General features: G+C 48.9%; 2 protein-coding genes across 5 annotated transcripts; both read left to right on the forward strand.

The window, feature by feature from the left end:
* The first annotated feature begins 1017 nt into the window (after positions 1–1017).
* cbsa (cystathionine beta-synthase a) lies at positions 1018–8420 on the forward strand. 4 transcript variants are annotated; one of them, XM_080493607.1, is made up of 15 exons: positions 2114–2365; positions 2785–3000; positions 3525–3801; positions 3884–3990; positions 4709–4843; positions 4930–5009; positions 5109–5313; positions 5411–5502; positions 5643–5768; positions 6398–6482; positions 6563–6668; positions 6766–6978; positions 7059–7167; positions 7307–7391; positions 7713–8420. In XM_080493607.1, exons 3-15 carry the CDS (start codon positions 3533–3535, stop codon positions 7841–7843), a joined length of 1743 nt encoding a protein of 580 aa, XP_080349733.1. In that variant the 5' UTR covers positions 2114–2365; positions 2785–3000; positions 3525–3532; the 3' UTR covers positions 7844–8420. The 4 variants fall into 4 exon arrangements, with proteins under 4 accessions (XP_080349732.1, XP_080349733.1, XP_080349735.1 ...); XM_080493606.1 differs by lacking the exons at positions 2114–2365; positions 2785–3000 and adding an exon at positions 1018–1158; XM_080493609.1 differs by lacking the exon at positions 2785–3000.
* Positions 8421–8891: 471 nt separating this feature from the next.
* On the forward strand, positions 8892–22637 carry LOC308127951 (uncharacterized protein). The gene is made up of 10 exons (XM_080493604.1): positions 8892–9073; positions 10794–10939; positions 11030–11111; positions 12249–12384; positions 12460–12662; positions 12740–12876; positions 13620–13761; positions 13841–14122; positions 15017–20273; positions 21861–22637. The coding sequence occupies exons 1-10, from the start codon at positions 8963–8965 to the stop codon at positions 21863–21865; spliced, it is 6501 nt and encodes a 2166-aa protein (XP_080349730.1). The 5' UTR covers positions 8892–8962; the 3' UTR covers positions 21866–22637.
* Positions 22638–22673: the final 36 nt, after the last annotated feature.

Raw genomic sequence — 22673 nt, forward strand, 5'->3', positions numbered from 1 at the left:
TGAGTCGATATTGTTTTTGACTTTGGGTCGCAGGTGATCAGACTAATACTTCCTCATAAATGAATAAAGACCTTATGTAATGTGCTCATAATTTGCTTTTACAGACAAAAAGAGGTCATAAAAGAGCGGAAGTGGGATTGATAAGACATTTCTAGTCTTAATTTATTGTCTTGTTGTTTGTACTCTTTATGATTATTAATGGGGGTCAAGTTTCGACGAGGATATGAAGTTTCAAATGGGATTTAAGTAAACCAAAAAAAATACATTTATTGTGAAAGAGGCATCCAATGTTATAAAACATCATTAGATTATGTTGAAGTGAAAAGATTTAATAAATGCAGCTTCATATAGAAGTTTTTTATATATATTTTTTTTACTTATTAATTCAGTTGATGTTTCTGAATGTAATGTGCTTTTGTTTTGGAGGCAGAAACAGGATTGAGAAGATATTTTTGACCTTGTTATTTTTTTTTCTTATTTTTGCCTCGTTTGCACTTTTTTTGTGATTATTATCTGAGTTCACTTGTTCCGGGTGTGGTTCTTATTGAAGAAACGTACTTACTGCAAAAACATACAGAATTGTAGTATTTGTAGTGAGCGGAAAACGTCATGTTAAAGTGAAAACGTGTCATAAATTCGGCTGAATACAGAAGTTTTCTTTATTTTCTACTTGTTTACGTGGGTTTGTTTACGTTTGTGGATGTAAAACGTGGTCAAATGAAGCTGTATTTAAAAAAAAATTAAAAATAAATAAATAAATAAAGTGTATTGATGGCGATTAAAAGTAGTAATGTGGACAAAACGTCCCGCGGTTTGGACCCCTCACAGGTTACTGTAACTCGCAGGTTGGGTTTCTGCGTTGTGTCACATGCGTCAGGGCGCGTGCGCTGCGGGAACGGGTCAATAAAAGGTAAACAGATGGCGCCGACGCTCCGTCCCGCGCTCCCCATTGGCCGAGCACACCAAACAGACGCCCCCGCGGCAGCCAATGGGAGCGCGGTCCGCCCCGCCGCGGCCACGTGCGCGCTTACGATAAGCGGCGTGCCCGCGGTCCTCCTCGGCTCATTCCGCCGCCGCCTCTCCTCGGCTCGCCCGCACCCCGGACAGAACCGAGATTTAACCGGACTTCAGATTTCTGCAAGGGGGGACAGTCTCAAGGTCAGTGCAAACCGCGCAAACCGCGCAAAGAGCGCGCAGGGGACGCACGGCGAGCGCACGTGCGTGCCTGACATTGGAGACGCGTTTCTGATGCAATACTGCGCCGCAGAGCCAGGTCATCATTAAAATTCCCAGTTTTCTTCTTTCAGCCTCTTTCTTCTCCTCAGAGCTCACATTTCAGCCTTTATACTCCATTTTTCTTTCTATTTATTCTCTCTCAGCCTCTATTAACCATTATAGTTCACATTTTTCTTTGTTTAACCCTTAATCTTTTTCTTTGTTTAACTCTTTTTAAATATTCCTTCAAACATCTAAATTCAACCAACAACTTTCAGGAAGTTTATAGTAAACATAAGGATATATTTTAGAATATAATTCCTGGATCTTTTGTGTGATGAAATCTCAGGGTAAGGTGTGTTTTTAAAGGTCCCAGAGTGACCTGGTGAACTTTCAGGTGTCCATGTCTGCTTTTTTTTTTTTTTTAAACATGGTGCTTCTATGGCCAGCATTCCTGCTGTTCACTCCATTTGTGATGGCTCAGTGCCTGACTATACTTTGGTTAGTTGCTGGCAAAGCAGTGATCAGGATCTATTATTCCTGGAGAGCGCCGACATACCGAAGGTGATTATCGATGCAGTAACTTAAGCAGATAAAATAGGGATTTTTTTTTTCATTATTCGGGTCAGGAGATCTTTGAGGATTGGACTCTTGGCTCCAGTCTGACACTCCTTGTAAATCTTCAAAGTCTATTTATTTTTTCTTTTCCTCCTCCACTCTGTGCCAGGGGATCATGTTGCTCCACGAAGCCTGCAAGGCCGACCTCACTGGTCCACCACACTTTAAACCACCGCAGTCACAAATGCGTATTTTCATTCAGAGCCAATACGCGGGGGTTCCCGGGAAGGGAAGATCCCGGGGCTTGGATTTAAAACTAAGTGACGACGCTCAACCTCTCGGACTTCTGAACAAACCAAACGCTGCGCCAGAGTCGAGCGGTTCCAAGCGGTGCAGCAGACGGTTGGCGTGCCGTTTTCTTTTTCCCAGGGCGAGCTGTTTGCTTAACGAGATGGACGCCGTTTCGTCTCACCATATAATCAAAGCGGCGGGGGGGGGGGGGGGGGGGGGGGGGGGGCTGTTTTAACAGCTGGCCCCTGTGTGTGCAGAGCATTACTGCAGGTTCAGCTGATGGAGGAAACTGCTGGACGTGGTAATATGCAGGGGAAAACATGTTTGGAAAGGTATTGGTCCGATCAGATCAAGAGATCTGATAGGACACTGGTGTAACTCCAGTTTTCATGCCCCCCCCCCCCCCCCCCCCCCAGGCTTTTTCCAGGAAATAAACCCTGTCAATAAACACAAATCGTTGCTTGGCCCCCGTTCGCGCCTGTAAAATTCCTATGAGTCAATCGAGCTTATTGCAAAAAGCCGCCGGACGCGTCCCGCTATTAATCTTTCTAATCTAATCTTCAGGAGGTGGAGATAATCTTTCACTTGTTTCTGCAGCAGGTAAATTACTCCTCTGTGGCTCATTCCCTGGTCCACATGAACCACGTTTACAATCACAGACGGTGTCGGGGGGGGGGGGGACGGTGGCAGCAGAGTGTAAAGTGCCCCTCCGTTTTCCAGACCCCCGGTTCAAAACGTCGTGTTTGGAAACCCCTGATCCGAACTTCGTACTTCCTGTCCAACGGAGCGACGCAGTGACGGCGGGACGCCTCGTCACGGTTCTCCGGTCCCACTTTCCGACGCAACTGGACTCTTCGCGCTCGGGTTTCGTGCCGCGAGAACTCCTGGCCAAGCATGACGACGCGTTTGCTTTTGTTGGAGTGACTCAGCGTTTATGTAAGGAAAGGAGTGGTGTTTTGTTTTCCACCCTCGTTCGGTTCCTTTGGCGGCGGGGCGTCTTCATGAGGCGGGGAGTTCCTCCCGACATGCTCGCACATGATGACGGTCATTATCGGCAATTTCTCCTGTTGTCTTAAAAAGAACGTCGTTTTCGTTCAGCCCGCGGTTCTTTTTTAATCCAGATATGACTTTCTCGTCTTTCACACGTCAAAAGTCGTAATTACACGTAAACAGTCACTTTATATGTTCAATATTTGAGTATTTGTTCCCACTAAAAGGATAAATCTACATGTTTCTGTCTGTTTTGAGGAAAAAGCTTGGCTCTTTGTTAGAATAGGTTCAAATTAAAACGTTTGCTGGTCTTATGTTTGACTCCCGTTTGAAACAAAACTTCAAAAGTTGCTACAAAGTTTTTAGAAAGAAAGAAGAAGCTGCGGAACCTGAGCCTTGAATTCAAAGTAACTCTCGGACTCGCAGAGACTGAAACTGTTCCGTGATCCGGTGTTCTTGCCCCTTTGCAGGTTGAACCATGCCGTCGGTTCCCTCAACCAAAGAGCCCACCAAGGCGCCCGTGTGCCCGCACGCCGGCAAGCTCATCAACGGCGACGGCAAGTTCCCGCTCAACGGCGTGGACAAGCTGAGCGCCGCGGTGGCGCCGGAGGACGCCAAGCGGTCCATCCACATCACCACCAAGAGCGCCTCCCCCGAGAGGAAGTGGATCCGCCCCGACGCGCCCAGCCGCTGCACGTGGAGCCTGGGAGCCTCCAAGGACGACTCCCCGCACACGCAAGCGCCAAAGTGAGTGGGCGCCGCCATTTTGTTTGGGCCACATACAGTCGTTTTTTTCTATTTAATTTATTTATTTTTTGCTTGCTCCTAGAAACGTTTCGCCGCCCATTCTCCCGAACATCCTGGACCGGATCGGAGACACTCCCATGGTGCGCATCAACAAGATCCCCAAAGTGTTCGGACTCAAATGCGAGATATGTGAGTTGCGCAACACGCTCAAGCCAAGACACGACGACTCGCCGCACGAAAGGCGTGAGGGAGGTTATTCTCCTGTGAACAGGTTCGGCTTGATTCAGAAAGACGAATCGGGTGGATTTAGGCTTCACGGCCTCGTTTACACAACGGGTGTTTTCCGAATAGTCCCTCCTATCTCCTTTCCTTTCCACTTTTCATGAATGTTGTCGTCGCATGGAATTGTGGGGCAGCATGGTCTGGTCTCCTTTTGGTAAAGGAAGCATCGGTGTTTCCTCGGCTAAAGGAGGTTATAAAGGAAACATTGAGCCTCCTTTCCTTAACTTACTGAGAATTGCAACGCTCCTTATCATGGCCGCCACTTCCTGGGTTAAGGAAAAGTGGATAGGAAAGGAGATAGGAGGGATTATTAGGACGCACCCCATGTTTTCAAGTGGAAACATAAAAGCCAACTTTTTGAAAACGCGGGAAACGCTTTTCAGCGGAACCTATGGTTCTCTGTGTGCAGCGCTAACCTGTGGCCGGGCCGCCGAACGACATCGTTTTCCGCCGTTTCCCTGTAAACAGACGTGGTTCTTTTAAATGTCGCCGTGTAAACGCAAACCTTCGAAATGAAAACATTAAAAAAAAAAGATGATTTTTGAAACGTTAACGGGGCCTGAATCAGGTCCTCATCAGGAAGCTTTGTAACCTTGAGAAAACGCTTTTTGCCGTGTCTCTGCAGTGGCCAAGTGTGAGTTCTTTAACGCCGGCGGCAGCGTGAAGGACCGGATCAGTCTGCGGATGGTGGAGGACGCCGAGAGAGCCGGCCTGCTCAAGCCCGGAGACACAATCATCGAGCCCACGTCTGGAAACACCGGTAATTCATCGCATGTGTGGCTGAGTGGAAAAAAATATAAAAGTATGTTAACTGGCCTCGTTAAACCTCTCCTGCGTGTTTTGTAGGTATCGGCCTGGCGCTGGCTGCGGCGGTGAAAGGATACCGCTGCATCATCGTCATGCCCGAGAAGATGAGCATGGAGAAGGTCGGTGCGACTCTGTTCACGCGCCTTAGCGGCGCCGCGCGGACTGACGCGTGAAAACCCCGTGAAAACCCCGTGAAAACCCCGTTCCCTTTTCCGCAGGTGGACGTCCTGCGAGCCCTCGGGGCGGAGATCGTCCGCACGCCCACCAGCGCCCGCTTCGATTCGCCCGAGTCGCACGTGGGCGTGGCCTGGCGCCTCAAGAACGAGATCCCCAACTCGCACATCCTGGACCAGTACCGCAACCCCAGCAACCCGCTGGCTCACTACGACACCACGGCGGAGGAGATCCTGGAGCAGTGCGGCGGTAGGACGACCTCACCCAATAATTTTTTTCTTTTCTTTTCTTTTTTTTTTAATTCTTCAGATATGATGTTTTAACCCGATTGCGTCGTCTCGAACAGGTAAAGTCGACATGCTGGTGGCCGGCGCGGGGACGGGCGGGACGATCACAGGCATCGCCCGCAAGCTGAAAGAAAGATGCCCAAACATCAAAGTACGGCTCCTGGGCGTTGAGTCCTGCTGTGTGAATGAAGTGAACACCCCCCCACCCTCCCCCAACCACCCCCAACCACCCCCCCCCCCCCCCCCCCCACCCCCGCTGGCAGCACATGACCGCTTTTGTGTTGTGTGCAGATTGTTGGCGTCGACCCGGAGGGCTCCATCCTGGCTGAGCCCGACGAGATTAACAAGACCGATAAGACGCAGTACGAAGTGGAGGGCATCGGGTACGACTTCATTCCCACCGTGCTCGACAGATCGGTGAGTATTTCAAATAACCGCGTGAGGCTGGAGGCCCCGTTTTTACGCGACACCGATGGAGTTTCCGCGCCAGGGTTCAAGTTGTTTTGTTTTTATAAGGAAGCCATGCGTGCAGAGAACAATACTCTGTAAACATTAACAACGGGAGGACATGGACATAACTCAATCCAGCTGGAGGAACGTGAGCGCAGATTGTTGGCGATCATGTTCTCGTTGGTGTCATAGTGGAAAGAATTCTAAAAACCCTAACAACAATCCCTACCCCTACCCTTACCCTACACTATGTTCTATGGTCAAATGAACAATATTAACATAATTTCGCATCAGCTTGAAAGCAAAAACCCAAATAATTAGTTTTATATAATTGTAAATCAATTCAGGCGTCAAGCGGTTAAAAAGTTCAGTTTCCCCCGTTTCCATGGGGACGAAGTCGGAGCGTTGTCAAAAAGTTGTCCACAGAGTTGTGTTTGCCTCTGTTTTCACAGAGACTTCGCATTTTCTAAAAAAAATTGCACGCCCCCCTGTTTCCATGGAGATGTATCATTTTCTTTTGAGCGCCATTGTGGTGCAAACGGACCCCAAAACGCCAGGACACTTTTCTATATTCACTTGAATCCTCTGGTCACCAGGTTGTGGACACTTGGTACAAGTCCAACGACGAGGAATCCTTCAACATGTCCCGTATGCTGATCAGAGACGAAGGGCTGCTGTGTGGTACGTACTCTACGCCCGTTTTCAGTCGGAACCAAAAGTCCCTGCCACGTTTTGATAAAGAGTTTGGTTCTCCACGACAGGAGGCAGCTCCGGCACGGCCATGGCCGCCGCCGTCAACGTGGCCAGGGAGCTGAAGGAGGGTCAGCGCTGTGTGGTCATCCTGCCGGACTCCATTCGCAACTACATGTGAGAATCCCAACCTCCGTCTTGAGTGATTGACTGCCGCCAGGACAAAGGTCTGAATCTCTCCTGAATGTCCCCTGAATATCTCCCGCCCCCAAAGGTCCAAGTTCCTGAATGACAAGTGGATGGTCCAGAAGGGCTTCCTCAGGGAGGAAGACCTCATGGTGAAGAAACCATGGTGGTGGAACTTGAAGCTGCAGGGCCTGAACATGTCGGCCCCCCTCACCGTCCTGCCCACCGTCAGCTGCCAGAAGACCATCCAGATCCTCAAGGACAAAGGCTTCGACCAGGCGCCGGTGGTGGACGAGGCTGGGTGAGGGTCGACGAGGTTCCATAGTGTCTCGGCGGTCGTCTTTACGTGCTTTTGTAAACGCTCCCCCCTTCTCGCTGCAGGTTAATCCTGGGCATGGTGACTTTAGGGAACATATTGGCCTCCATCCTTGCCGGAAAGATCAAGCTGTCGGATCCGGTCAGCAAAGTGCTCTACAAGCAGTTCAAACAGGTCCGACATGTTCCCCCAATAAACCCACAGTAATGCCAGGGTATAGCACCATCTTGTGGCAATTACGAGCAACTACTCCAAATCTAGCCGATTGATGTCTCTGAAACCTAAACGTTGGACTTCACCTCTTCATTCTCAGATTCGACTGATTGACAACTTGGGAAAGTTGTCTCGCATCTTGGAGACCGACCACTTTGCTCTGGTGGTGCATGAGCAGATTCAATGTGAGTGCAGCCGTCTTGTTTCTTCTCACGACAACATTCTTATAACAATCATGTCCGAACAGGAGCGCTTTGTTTATGTTTTTTTTTTAATTTAACTGTGTTAACCCAGTATTGAATGTTTTAGATAGGGTTTGATATTTTTACTTTCTAAAGCCCCGTTTACACAACAATGTTCTGAAAAACATTCCGAGCATTCCGGGGCTCCCTTGCTCAGGATTTGCGAGAAAATCCACGCACCTTCGATTGTGGTCTCACTGGTCGGGTCCATTGGTCGGCGTCGTGTTCACCACTCGTCTGCTCTGATCTCTCCGTCCTCTGCAGACCTGACGGACGGCAGCGCCAGCCTCAAGCAGATGGTCTTCGGCGTGGTGACGGCCGTCGACCTGCTGAACTTCGTGACGGGCCGGGAGAGGAGGGAGCGCTCCATGTCCGAGTCCACCGACGAGATGTGATCTCCGACCGGGGAACCGGAACAATGTGTACATGTTTTACATAAGAAAGGCAACTCGGGTGATTGGAACGCCTCCGGTGTTTTTGAAGTGTTGGATTGACTCTTCCTTCCATTTTTGAAATGATTGATTCCTTTTTTTTTTTTTTTAATCTTTGAGTCTTAAGGTTTAATAAAGATTCCACCACTATTTCAGATGATAGGCTTCTGTGTTATTTGCAGGAAATGATTATTCCTTATTAAATGTACTCTCAGAGCTCAAAGAAAATCTTTTGTACGTTTTAACTTGAGGCCAGTGGGTTGCTTTACGTGTCCGATGAGTGATTGTATCACCATGGCCTTGTGTATCGATCATCTGTCAGGATTAGACCCGTAGCGTTGCTCTGTATATACGCATATTATTCTCTTGTAGTGTTGCGCATTGTTTGCTGCTTTTTTTATTTGTGGATGATGAACTGGTGTTTGTGATGTCACTGTAACGCCGTCTGGATTATTTAATCTCTGATGTTTCTGGACGGCAACATTTTGTATTGCATCATTTTTTTTTTTCCCCAAGGGGATGAATAAAGTTTGAAGAAAGATTTGAACTCCCTTTTGCTTTAAAAACAAAGTTAAAATTATAAAGTGTGTGTGTGAGAGAGAGAATGAGACGGAGAGCGTGTGTGTACACGTGTTACGTTCACTGTTCATTAGAAAAGACTTTATATTAATATATTTGAAAGATTGTAACAGAATCAGACGGACACATTTCCTCCACCGCTGAATCAAAGCAAACGTCGCGCTCCTTTTCACGAAGTTGATACAAAAGCCCCGTTTCCACAGTGCCCCTTGGTACCGGTACAGGACCTGTGGTAACCGTTTGGTGTGCGTTTCCACTGCCACAGTTACCGATACCAACAGGTCCCAGTACATCTCCAGTCATTATGTTTGTGTCTGCCATGTGGGTCGCTGCGCGTGCCGTGCTCGCCCGGTCACGCCGCGTGGGCGGGGTCTAGCGGCTCCGCGCTGTCCGCTCCGACGTTGACGTCCCTCCGGTGTGCCCCGGCGCGTTAAAGCAGCGCCCCCGCTGTATGTGGACGTATGTGGAGTGGCTAGCAGCTACGAGCGGGGCTTCACGGGCAGTATGGCGGAGGACAGCGCCGAGCTGGAGGGGCTGGAAACACAACTACACCGTCTGCTCGGCAGAGACCCGCAGCGGGGCGACAGCCAGCGGTTCTGCTCCGACTTCTGCACCGTGAGTCCCACACGGCGACCAATTCTGGAGCGCGTCTGAGAGCGACATCCCCTCCCCCAGGACTGCTAGCGTTAGCATGTAGCCCGTTAGCATCGAGCCACCCAGCCCTCGTTAGAAACAACCGACGCCTTTAAACTCTCTTTTTTCTTGACATCGCCGACTTCTAGAAAGTGTTACGAAAGCAGCAGGTCTGTGACGCTCCGCCGACAGGCCCCCGGGTTGCGGTTTGAAGTGGAGCTATTCGCCTGGCCCAGCTTAGCTCAGTTTACACTCCCAGTTAGCCTCGTTAGCACGTTAAATGTTCCAATAAATCAGTCTGACAGCGTTTCCAACGTGTGTATATCCATCATTTCCCCGTGCTTTAAGTGAGTCGGAGGGACAACAACTCGGCCCGTGCTTGTAAAGTTAACGCACTTTGTGTTATTGACAACAGAGCTGGACTTAAAAAAAAAAAAGTCTTTATGTTTTGGTCTGTCTGTCTTTACCATGTCTTCCTCACACGATCGCTCCGCTTATATCTCACACTAAGATGTCTTTACACGCCCTGAGCCAGAAGAGGACACGTAACACTGTCTGTCCATATCAGGGGTGCCAAACTCTGTCCTGCGGGGTTTAAACGTCTTCCTTCTCTACACCTCAATCTCGTGTTGATCTTTTCATCAAGCTTGTAAATAAAGAGAAAAAGTAAAATTACAAGCCCCGAGTTGCAGTCAGGTGAGTTGTGTCGAGGAGAGGACCAAAGCCCCCCGTCCCCGTGTCAACATTTTCAAGTGGGGAAAAAAAACGTTTCAGAAAAGTTTTGTGTTTACACGGCAACGTTTTGAAAATGATGCCCGTTTCCACAGAAACGGTGAAAACGATCTAGTGAGTGTGCCAAAGCCACGGGGTGGCGCTACTGCTTGTTTTTGTTGCGGAATGGAGTCGGAGCATTTTCAAAACGTTGCCGTTTCAACGGCTCTGGACACCGTGACGCGACAGAAACTTTTTTTCGTTCTCACATCGTCGCGTGAACGGGGCCTCCAAAGACTTGCTTCGCAGCTGCATACACAGTGCTGTGGCGGAAACAACCGTTGCACCATTTAATGACACTCGCAGGAATACCGTCACAAAAAGTAGATCTCCAGAATACAATGGAGACAAGTTGAGCTGTGAGCGAATGTTTTAATATCGTAAATGAGAAAAGTAAGCAATTTTTTTTTTTAACTATATTCCCAACTATATAAGTGACTACTTTTTTATTGCAGTCATTCACTGATGTTTTGGTTGTTAAAACCATTTGAACAGCAAAATCAAACTAGGTCAGACTGTACTACGGCCGTCGTGAACAGTTCTTTTACTTGTGTGCAAGTAGATGGGCAATAGGAACAATTATATATAGTATGTAGAATTGTGTGTGACACTTAAAGGACTTGACTCTGCGTGCAGGTGTGTGTAGTTTCATTACTAGAACAAGCAACGGACCACCAACACGGAACTTTTCTGAGGTGAAAAAAAACAAAACCCGATGCGTTTATTCTTGAACTGCTGAATCCAGTACTCGAAAGGCCTGTTGAAAGTTCTTTCATTGGATTGTTTTCAGTCCATTAGGGGGCGATAGAGGCACGTTGGGTTCAAAACAGGGAAGCGGAGCCTGGAATCAGAATGTTTCCATCATCGTCCGTCAGAACATGTCTTAAAACACAAAGGCGTCCTCTGAAGGTTCTCTGGTCTTCCCCTGCAGTTGGTGGAGCAGCACGCCTCTCGCTGGCAGCTGCCACTGCCTCAGCTCAGGATCCTCCAGGTGGCGCTCTGCTACTTCACCCGGGCCTCGACCGGCTTCACGTCAAACTGTGACCACGTGCTTCAAACTCTCAGCAGCCTGGCGCTGTAAGACGCACACACACACGAGGTTTACCAGCACTGTGACGTGTTTGGAAACTTAACGCAAGTTATTTACTTCTTTTGTTTGTTCCTCAGGAGTATTTTTGAGTTGCTGCTCTTTTTTGACCAGAAGGACTTCGACGGGGAGCCACTGAAACAATTCTCTAAAACATTCCAGGTGAGGAGGAAATCCATCGGGAATGTCCAGTTGTCGGCTTCTGGAGCTTGTGTCCTCTTGTCAGCGCCGTGTCCGTCTTTGTTGGCGGAGCTCATACGGCCTGCTGTCGTCATCGACCGTGTCAACGACGACGTTATCGGCCTCTAGTTTTGTAGAACTGCGTGCCCTCGAGGGACACTTCATTAAATACGAGTTGCTCAGAACGGACGTTGACCAACACTTTGCGCAGGTACATAATGTACACGCTGCGTGTGCGTTCTTGTCTCTTACCTCAGCATTGCCGATACTTCCACCTTGAAAACGTCAACTAATGTTAGGTTACGTTTGTAATATGTATTAGAATGTTGTGTTCCTGCCCCGGGGACTGCAGATGGAAACTATAGCCGCGGCCAAAACTGGTACAGAGCATCTTTACTTTTAAGTTTTCCGTACATGGTCCCTGAAAAATCATCAAATGAATTAAATAAACTAAACGGAAATGAACACGGCCTCTGATTGGCTCACCGTGAAATCTTAAGTCTACCTTAGCCAACCCATTAAAAAAAATGATAAGAACACACTCTTAAACCTTTTGTGACGGTCTGTCTGAGAACCAAGACGAATGAGTTGCTTCACTTCACACTTTGGAACGCTCCACTTTTAATCCTGTGGCGTTGTAACAAAGGAAATGGTCATTTGTTGGATTACCGGTTACTGGATTAAAGTAACGCCGTTTATTTTAACACCGTTATTCCCATTGCTGTTGATTAAGTTACATCTGAGTTAGCCCCCGTTAGCACAATGTTTGAATGGGAAAACTCTTGCGGTTTTTTTTGTGTGTGTGGGGGGTTGTTTACACGACAACAATGGTCAGAGCCACTGGAAAGACAACTTTTTGAAAACGTTCTAGCTCCATGGAAACGGGACAATGTAACTTTTTCAAAATAATCTGTGTCCATGGAAATGGAGGGGAAAAAAAGCTTTGAAAACAATCTGAATTCGTATCCATGGCAACGGGGGGAAATGCAAATTTCTGGGCACATGTGTCTGGACCTGACAGCGAACTCCAAGATCTTAGGTTTTGTTCGTAACCGAGGCGGCACCACTGCGTCTTGTGTCATTTAAATCCCCTTCACCTTTTGTCCGTCTCTCCTGCAGACATGTCATTTGGTCCTGTCAAAGCTGCAGAACGTGCACTTCCTTCAGGTGGAGCGTTTGGTCCGGGGCGGCGGTCCCTGGGCCAGCCCGGCCTTACAGGCCATTCTCAGCGAGTCCAGTTTACCTCAGAATGAAGGTGAGTGGAGTTTCGCCCCGGGCGCCGCGTCCCAGCAGGCCGTCCAGACTGTGAGTCTTTACTTCTGCCCCGCAGTGGACGGGTGCATCGGCTCCGAGCCGCCGGTCTTCTTCGAGCTCCGGGTGCACTACCTGCTGTCCCGTCGGCGCGTCGCCGAGGCCATGGCTCTGGCCAGGTGCTGCGCTCGGCACCCCGCAGCCGGACAGCACTCGTTCTTCCTCCAGGTCTACCTCACGTGGCTCCACAAGACGTCGCAGCACGACCGCCTACACCGAGAGGTGGGTGGAGGAGACCCGCTTCCTCCCGGCGTCCGAGCTTCTCCTGGTTCAACGCTCTCCTTCTCCGTCTCTCCTAGGTGGCCGTTTTTAGCGGCAAAGACGCCGTACACTTAATCTGTAGCTTGGAGTGCGAGGAGGAGGACGAGCTGCTGCTGGCGCTCTGCACAGCCTTCCTGTCGCAGCAGCTCCGCAGAGGAGAGCTCTACTACCTGTGGTAGGTCGACTCCAGATGTTCTGATAGAACTGCTCTGATCGCTGCACGACCACTAAGTGGAAATGGAAGATTTTAACAGCCATTTGGGGGGTGCGAGACCACGGCGCTCGGAGCCACTAAAAATGTTTTGAAAACGCTCAGTGGGGGGGGGGGATACAACTTGTTGGTAACACTCCTTCGTGGAAACGGGAACAAATATATATATATATATATATATATATATATATAGTGCCTTTGAGCCCCCAAAGTGCTTTACATGGTTCATCACGGTCACACGCCATGGGAGGCTGCAGCCATGCAAGACGCTGTCGCTTCAATGGGAGCCGTTTGAGGTTCAGTGTCTTCCCCAAGGACATGTGGACAGGTGGAGACGGGAATCGAACCTGCAACCTTCCGATTGGGAGACGACCGCACCGTGGAATGGTGGAAGAATGCAAGTTTTCTGAAATGCTGCTGCCGAGTTAGTTGTTCTGCACATGCTCAGTAGACGGACAATAAAAACGTTTCCTCCAGTGTCACGACTCCCAGTCCATATCCTCTTGGGACTTGGTACTTTTATTTTGACAGTCACCTTAAAAACAATCCAACTCGGTCGTCTGTCCACTAGAACATCCGTGTTTCTCCCATCGTTAGTTTTTACAGCGTATTATTCTCTGTGTTTGGAAATGCGAAACCTCCCTGAAACGAAAATGTCGTGGTGGAGACGCTGCCTCAGAGGCTGTTTCTGTCTCCGTTGTGTGCAGCGACCTGGTGTTCGTGTGGACGAAGCTTCACAGTCGCTTAAATACGTCGAAACAAGCGCTGCTGCAGGAGAGTCGCCGGCTGATGCTGTCTGCCACCAACGTCCACTCCATCTTCCCCTTCATCAGAGCCATCCTGCAACAAGTGAGGAGACGTCTCAGCATTTTGTTGAACTCTGGGTCTTTCGTAGGACTGGATTGAGTATGTTGTTGTTTGTGGGCAGGCGGGCGAGGCCGGTATCCAGTTCTGTGTGGAGCTCTGCGCCAACGCCCTGCAGTCCCGTCTTCCCTGCGACGTCACCACCAAGACCCTGATCTACAAAACCATCGCCGGACTGCTGCCCACCGACCTGGACGTGTGCCGGGCCTGCGCGCTGCTCGTCTTCTTCCTGGAGCGCACGGTGGAGTCCTACAAGGTGGTGTATCTTCTCTACATGCACCCCGACCAGGAGTACCACGTGGACAGCTGCCCCATCGGGAACCACGTTCGCTTTGAGACGCTGCAGGTAGGAACGTCCTCCTCAACGCCGCTCTGCTTCAAATGTGGATCTAAAGGAAAGGACTGCAACCTGTGTGACCAACGGTGAATATTTGCGCGAATGGAATTAGTGTGGAGCCCTAAACATGATAATAATCTGAAATTAAGGAAAAAACCTAAAATAAGAAATGACAAAAACTGAGATTGAATTTATAAAGTGTCACAGGTATAATTAGAGTTTTCCTCTTTTTCTTTTCATGAATTTTCTGACTTATTTAATGCACCGTGGCTGTTTTAGCCACTTTAGCTTCTTTTAACCGCTGTGGATTTCCTCATTATTAAAGCTCTTTTAGCGGTACAAGCATTTCTTTGTCCCCCCCCTTTTATCTTCTTTCTTCAATTGTTCATATTTCCTTTCTTTTCCTTTTTTCTTTATTCATATTTCATTTCATTGGCTTGTTCTTTCCTTTTCTTTTTTTTCATATTATCTATCTTTTCCTTTATTGATTACATTTTCCTTTATCCTTTTTTCCTTCCCCTTTTATTTCCTTTACTTTTCCTGGGAAAAAAAAGCTGAACTATCAACTTTAATAGTTTGCGTTTAATCTTTTTTCCTGTATCATTTAATTATTTTCACAATAGTTTTTGCTGCTTTTATTAGTTTTTAACAATTCCACCTATCTTCACTGTTTCAGCTGTTTTTAGCTCTGAGATTATATATATATGTATATATGTTTTAAATCTGTGTGGAATACACATTTAAAAAAAAAAAAAAAAACCAAAAGATGGTGTCCATTTAGTCTTCTTGCTTCGGGACATCTGTCCCTGTGGGCTGACGAGCCGCGGGTTGCTGACCTCTGATCTGATGTCAGACTCTTTTACTGTCGAGATGTCTTGACTCCACTCTCCCGTCCTTTCTCAGATCTTAAAGAAGGACCTGTGCTTCGACCCGGAGTTGTGGAACCTCATCGCCTTGCGGACCAACTGCCTGAAGCTGATGGGCGAGAAGCTGGTCAGCGCCGCCCTGGAGGAGATCATGGAGGACAAGTGGATCTCCAACTACTGCACCAAAGAGTCTGCTTTCAGGTCGGCCTGTCAGAGAGAGAGGAGGAGGGCGTTTCAGGCCGCGGAGAAGAAGCGACGCCATAAAAACGATGCAGACCAAGCGTCCAAGAGACTGAAGGTTGAACATGCTGGGAAAAAGAGGGGCTACCAGGGGTCTCGACCTTTGAAAGATCCCTCGTCTGAACCTCTGCGGCGCTCATTCTGGCAGCTGGAAAGATTGCGGGACAGCGGGGAGCACAGACGGACCACACGGCTCTCGGAGAAGAACCCACAGAAACGGAGGATCAGGAAACCCAGGTGGCTCCTGGAAGACTCAGGAACTCTGGAGGAGAACAGCGTTCCTCTAAAGATGAAGAAACACGGCTTGAGAGACCAGAAGCACCACCAGTCTTCTGTGATCAACAGGTCCGAAGGTGTTCCCTTCAAGAACAGCGTCAAACACAAGCCTCCCATGAACTTTGATGTCAAGTCGAAGGAGAACGGCGTCAAGCACCAGAAAGACTTTTCATTGGACGGCGTGAAACCGGCTGTGGCTCCTCAGGTCGTCCTGGAGCTTTCCTTACCCGACAACGAACTGCTGGGAACATTCGCCGAGGAATCCTCCAGCCGGCAGAGAGGACTTCCTCAGGTGCTACTGTACAAACCCACTGTGAAGCTTCCGGAAGCGCCTCAGCCGGCAAAGGCCGCGCACGGCAAAGAGGTGATCCTGCGAGCGAGGGATGTCGCCATGCTGGTTCAGCAGCTGCACTGCTACTCGCGCAAGCAGAAAGGGAAGGGCATCGGCCTGAACGCGCACGGCTCCGTGTCGACCATCACGCGCTCCTCCGTGCAGGGAAGTCCTCCCAAAGATCCCCCAAGAGACACCTGTGGACGCCCGGACACAGCAGAGGGAGCGAAAGAGGAAGAAGACCTGCAGCCTCCAGCTGCTCGAGCAGTCCTACGAAAGCTGTCTTCAGGGAGGGAGATCTCTGAGAAATCCCCGGCGGCGCTGAATACAGACCGTGAAGAGCCTGCGGTCGAAATGAAAGTCACCATCGCCTCGCAATCCCCGGTGGTGGACAAAGTCTGCAAAGCTGGAGAAGACGAGGCCTCGCAGACCTCAGCAGGAGATAAAAGCCCTCCAGTTTTAGATAAAATCACCGACACGGTACCCTCAGAGTATGGGAAAGTAGCTCCTGAAGGTGGCGACCGAGAGCAGAAGTCGCCATCTGCCCATCCTGAAGGAGCAGTCCACATCTCCAAGATCACTTCTGGTCCACCTGCAGACCAGAATGACTTATCCGCTCTCACGCTGGTGACGGAAATGGTTCGAGAACTTTCACCTGAGCATCTTGCTGGAGATCTGGTGAACGACAGACGGCAAGAATCAGGAAACTGTGCCTCCGAAGAGACTAAGAATCTGCACAAAATGCCATCTACCTCCAGCTGCTTGGTCCCAGAACAGGAACTGTCTCTTTTACGGGGAGGAGGGAGCAGGCAGGATGTCGGTCCTTGCATCCCAGTGGACGGCGATCCGGAAGACAGCGAGCCGGAGACGGAGGAATCCAAACTGGAGTACTGCTGCACCTTCTGCAGCAAGGAATTCAAGGGACGGCGCGTAGTGGAACACGCCATGTTCCACTACCGCAGAGACGAGTGCATGTTCTGTGGCGTGACGTTCAAAGACGACCTCCTGGCCATGATGCACCTGTCGGATCACATCGAGAAGCTGAAGAGACTGAAAGAGCTGCCCGCGATCAAAGTCAAGGCGAAAAGACTCTCCGACACCAAAGATACCTCCACAGCGAAAACCTCTGCCAAAGCTCAGCCCAGCAACGTGTCGTCAGGAAGAAGAGGGAGGCCGAGGAAGTCCACCGTCTGCTCAGACCGCTCACGGCCACACAGTCCGCCGGAGGTCACAAGATCTAAATCAAGAACTTTAAGATCGAAAAACAAGCCTGTGGATGAGATGCAGCTCGGCTCCAAGGCCACAGTTCACAAGTTAAACGGACACACGGGCCGAAGGAAAGAGCTGAAGAGATTGAAACACAAGTTGAAAGCTAAAACCTCACAGGAAATAGAAAGCGACAGTGCTACGAATCACAAGCTGCGAAAACACAAAGATGCGGCGCCCTCTGCAGCAACGCCGCAACACAGGAAGTCCTCAGATGATCAAGTGAAAACTACAGAGTCTCCGGAGGTCCTGAATACGAACAACACGAAACAAGACCAGAAAGTGGTTGAAGATAAAAATGTAGTGCCGGAGGCGAAGGTTCTCTGTCCGGTGGACGGATGCTCCTGGCGCAAAGACCTGTCAAAGAACCGCGTGGCTCTGCTTTACCACGCCCTTGACGATCACCACGGCGACGTCGCACCTTTAGAGCTGGCCTTCAGTGTGGGGAGCGGCAAGTGTTCCATCTGCATGAGGGTGTTGTGGAGCTTCGAGCACTTCCAGCATCACGTGGAGAGACACCGGCTCACTCCCCGACACCCCTGCCTCCATCAGGGCTGCGCCGCCAGGTTCAAGACGGGCATTGAAATGAGGCGGCACACCAGGAAGCACAGTCCGCTCCAGGCGACGTGCTGCCTCCCCGAATGCTCTCGACTCTTCATCTGCCTCTGGGCTCTCAACCTTCATGAGAGAGAGCACTACGCCCAGCAGAGCAAGGACACAAACGTTCAAACTGTGGACAGACGCAGCCACGCACCGGCGGAGACAAAGACGCCGAAATCGAAAGACGCCGAACGAACCTCATCTGGCGAGCGACGGGAGCGACCTGAACGGGATCCGCGAAAAGAAAAGCCTGAGGCTCGAGCCTCGAGAGAAAACCGGGGCAAAGATTCAAACGTGTTAGAGAACCTCTCCAACAAGGACACGTCCACGATGCCCTCCGCTCCATGTCTGAGGTTACGATTCAGAGAAGCGACCGGTCCGCCTCCAAAAGTGCACAAAGGCATTTCATCGTTCTTGATAAAGCGCTCTAGGAAGATCAGGCACAAGTTGAAGAAAAAGCAGGCGAGGGTCAACGAGAAATGTCCCAAAAGAAGAGGCCGTCCTCCGAAGACCAAAAGAGATGAAAACGCCGCCGGTCTTAAGGAAAGTATCAGGGAAGCAGCAGTCGCCCGCAGGGATCAGAAGCGATCTGCTCGGTCGCCTCCAAAGTCTGCAGCAAGCACCGAGGAGAAAGAAGAGACGAGAAGGCAGATCCCGGTTCCAGTGAAACCTGCCGTGATGGCAGCAGATGATTCCAAGCTCAGGCGATCACTTAAAAGGAGTCACGTTGAAGAAAAACTGGTGTCGTCCAGCAGTTTGCAGCAATCTGTCGTCGCTCCAGAGCATAAAACGCCAAAGCCAAACGCCGCCAGACAAAAGAAATCACATACAAAGAGTCACAAGGGTACGACCAGGATGGTCAAGAACCACCATCATGTCTCGCCAGCTTTGAAGAAACATGCCAAGACCGCTGCCACTGTTCCCCAACCCGAGTCCAACACAGCGGCAGCCGGTGTTGAGGGGTCCAATGATGTGAAAGCAACAGAACCAGGTGACTCAAAGCTTCCCGTCCCACCGACCACCACCGAGAAACTCCAGAGCCTACAGTGTGAGGAGAACCCCAAACCCCAGAGCCTACAGTGTGAGGAGAAACCCCAGAGCCTACAGTGTGAGGAGAACCCCAAACCCCAGAGCCTACAGTGTGAGGAGAAACCCCAGAGCCTACAGTGTGAGGAGAAACCCCAGAGCCTACAGTGTGAGGAGAAACCCCAGAGCCTACAGTGTGAGGAGAAACCCCAGAGCCTACAGTGTGAGGAGAAACCCCAGAGCCTACAGTGTGAGGAGAAACCCCAGAGCCTACAGTGTGAGGAGAAACCCCAGAGCCTACAGTGTGAGGAGAAACCCCAGAGCCTACAGTGTGAGAACCCCAAACCCCAGAGCCTACAGTCTGAGGAGAAACCCCAGAGCCTACAGTGTGAGGAGAACCCCAAACCCCAGAGCCTACATTGTGAGGAGAACCCCAAACCCCAGAGCCTACAGTGTGAGGAGAAGCCCAAACCCCAGAGCCTACAGCGTGAGGAGAAGCCCAAACCCCAGAGCCTACAGCGTGAGGAGAACCCCAAACCCCAGAGCCTACAGCGTGAGGAGAACCCCAAACCCCAGAGCCTACAGTGTGAGGAGAACCCCAAACCCCAGAGCCTACAGTGTGAGGAGAACCCCAAACCCCAGAGCCTACAGTGTGAGGAGAAACCCCAGAGCCTACAGTGTGAGGAGAACCCCAAACCCAAGAGGCCACTAAATAAAATAGAAAAAACACAGCTCCCCACAGAGAAAGTCCAGAAGCTACAGTCTAAGACAAAACCCAAGAAGCCACAGAAGAGAAAAGAAAAATTATCTTCAGATGCAAATAAAAACTTGAATAAAAAGGCAAACAAAAAGTCTGTCAAGGAGAAACGGCCACGCAAGACTCCTGTCCCGTCGTGTCAGACTTCTGTCCTGTCAGAATGTGAAGTGAAGCAACAGGGTGGAGCCAATGGAGGAGCAGCAGTGTCGACTCCTGAAGAGGGAGGAACCTCAGGAGGTTCCTTGGGAAAATCCAAGAAATCGAAAGCTGTGAAGAAGACGGACAAAGTCAAGAGGAAGCGTGAGGTCATCAGTAAAGACGGCGGAACCGGCGTCGGGGAACAAGGCAGCGACGGCGGTCATCCATCAGCGTCCAAGAAGCCTGCAGAGAGTCCAGCCCAGCTTCTCCAGGAGGCGGAGGAGAAAGTGGTGGAGAGCTCCTCGGCGGCGACGCCTCCTCCACAGACTCCCAACTTCAAGAGGCGAGAGCTGAACGACGGGAACTTCTCGGTGTGCAGGGAGACGCTGAAGCAGTACAGCAAGAAGCCCTACCTGCGCCTGCCCCCCACGGTGTACCTGGACGAGAAGTTCACCACCATGCCCAAACGCAGGAAGGAGATGTGCTTCACCGAGGCGTCGCCGGCCAGCGCCGCCCCCGAGCCGGCCGGTTCCCCCTCCGCCCTGCGGAGGCAGCGCTGTGCCAGCTGCTTCACCACTTTCCACTGCGCCCCGGAGCTGCAGAGGCACCTGGCGCTCAAGACCTGCTCCACCTTCTTCGGCTTCGACTCCGATAACGACGGTGAGTACGTGTTTTGGCCGCGGCCCGTTCCCGTGGCAACGGTTTCAGGCGAAGACGCCGGACTTCCCGGTGCCACACCGCTCCCGAACAAAGTCGAACTATAAAACATTATAGGGCAGCATTGAAGTATAAGGTCACAAAAAGTAAAGAATTGATTGAAAATAATTTTTTTCTTTTTCACTTATCCGGGAAAATAAACCCCGCCGAGATCAAGATCTCTTTTAGGAGGTGACCTGTCCAAGAGCTCCGCGGCACACATCACGTCATTCCATTTAAAACATAGAAAACTGATTTGACACAATTACTATAAAAACAATTCAAATGCAGATTACCAGAGACAAAATTAAAAAGATAAAATGCGGACTTTCTTTTTAAGGCTAGTTAGAATAAAGTGCAATAAAATCGAGTCGGCCCTCGCTCTTTGAACAGTAATAAAAGACGGAAACGATTTAAGGATGCCAGTTCAGACATTTTAGTTTCTGTTCAAATGTTGTTCCAGGCAGAGAAACTTAAAAAAAGATAGTTGATATTTGAGGAAGAACTTTGGCTGAAATCTGTGAGAACCATAACAGATGGAGTTTTAAAAGCGACGGGATCGAGGATGTTGATCATCCTAAAATACCTTGAGCGTCTTTTTTTGTGCAGTTACACATGTTTGAGTGTGTACTACACTGTATTAAAGTAAAGTTAAGTTTCTTGGATTTCATCAATGATTCCATCAGTAGGCGTTTATTTAAAGTGAACGCTGATGGCGAGGAGGATCTTTCATGTACAAATCTATAAAATAGATGAGCTGTGATGAACTGAAGTTTTTAAAAGTAGAATTTCTCAAAAAACTTTCCGAAACAGATTTTTCTTTTCTTTACTTTTTGAATTGAAGGGGAGACCTTGTATGCTTTTATTTATTTATTTTAAAACCCTGAACTTTGTTGGGGAGCGGAGTGTTACATTTTGAGTGTTTGTAATAACAGTGCAATATGTAATAAATTGTATCACTGATATGTAATAACGCCACATTTTGTAATAATGTGTTACATATTGCAACAGTTCTTACAAAATGTGTGTCAAGCCGAATGATGTAATAATAGTGCAATATGTAATACATTTTCAACTCTATGTAATAACATTGCATTTTGTAATAACTTGTTATTACATATTGCAACTGTTATTACAAAATGCGGGTGCTTTTTTTTTTTTTTTTTTTAACAAAATGTAATAATTTGGTGCATTATGTAATAAATCATCAAAATTGGTTCCCTTAATGAGAAAAGCCATCATACCATCAGAATAAGATTAAGCTGTCCAGCTTAAATAGGATTTATTCTAAAAAATCTAGTAGAATGTTAAATTGGTCCGGCCTAAATCAAAAGTAACTGTATTCATTATAATGAATAGTTACTTTATTCATTGTAATGAAATTTTGCAAGGCATAAACATGCAATCTGCATTATTTTCTGTAAATATTAAAGATGATACAAAGCGTCAAAACATTTATTACAGTTATTATTATATTGCACCATTATTGCATAAGGTGGCGCTACAGGGTTGAAGCACCGCCACGCTGACGGCGCTGCGTTTGTGTTTCAGACTGACGGCGGCCGGTGTCTGGGACCCGCCGCCGCCGCTCCGCTGCCTGTGCCTGACGGCCGGAGGCCTGCTGGGACGGCTCGTACTGAAGTGCCTGCTCTGGAACCGCTTCGCCTGGTTTGGAGACTTTAAGCGTTAATGGCTTCAAAACTTTTGAAAGCTGTGAGAAGGAAAAAAACAAAACAGAAACAAAAACACAACAACAAAAAAATCTCCCGTTTCCACATCAGTAAGCCATAAATGACATTGTTTGCTTTTTGCACTCTTTATTATTTCTCTCACCTTGAACTTGAAGTGTTGTGTTGCTACACTGAAAGACGGATCTTAAAATTGCTTTTACATCCTGGACTTTAATGATTTAGACCAAGTCTAAAAGTTGTAAGATTGCTTTATCCTTTAAAACAAAAAACAAACAAAAAAAAAAAATGTAATTAGGAGTTGAGCACTGCCTGTCCTCACCAGACGTCACCAGTAGAGGGCAGTGTGCACCCTTCCTCTCCAACTTCACCTCCACTCAGCAATAACACAGCGAAACATCACTTCTTCACAAATATTCAAGTTTGATCCAGTTTGACTCTGAAGCAGCAGGCGTGAACTCCACCATGTTTAGTGTTACTGGGAGGTTCTATTTATTTATCTTTCTTTTTCTATCTTTTGTAAATATTTGAAGAGTTCCAATGGCTTATTATTATATGGGGTGGGAGGGGTGGGGGGGGGGGTGTTGAAACGGGGTTTATATTTGGTTCTTGACGACAAAAATAAAGTTATTTCAAATGGAAGTCACTCAGTGGTTCTGTTTATTCTGTAATGATG

This window comes from Lipophrys pholis (genome assembly GCF_963383615.2).
Source record: "Lipophrys pholis genome assembly, contig: SUPER_23_unloc_1, whole genome shotgun sequence".
Classification (NCBI taxonomy): domain Eukaryota; kingdom Metazoa; phylum Chordata; class Actinopteri; order Blenniiformes; family Blenniidae; genus Lipophrys; species Lipophrys pholis.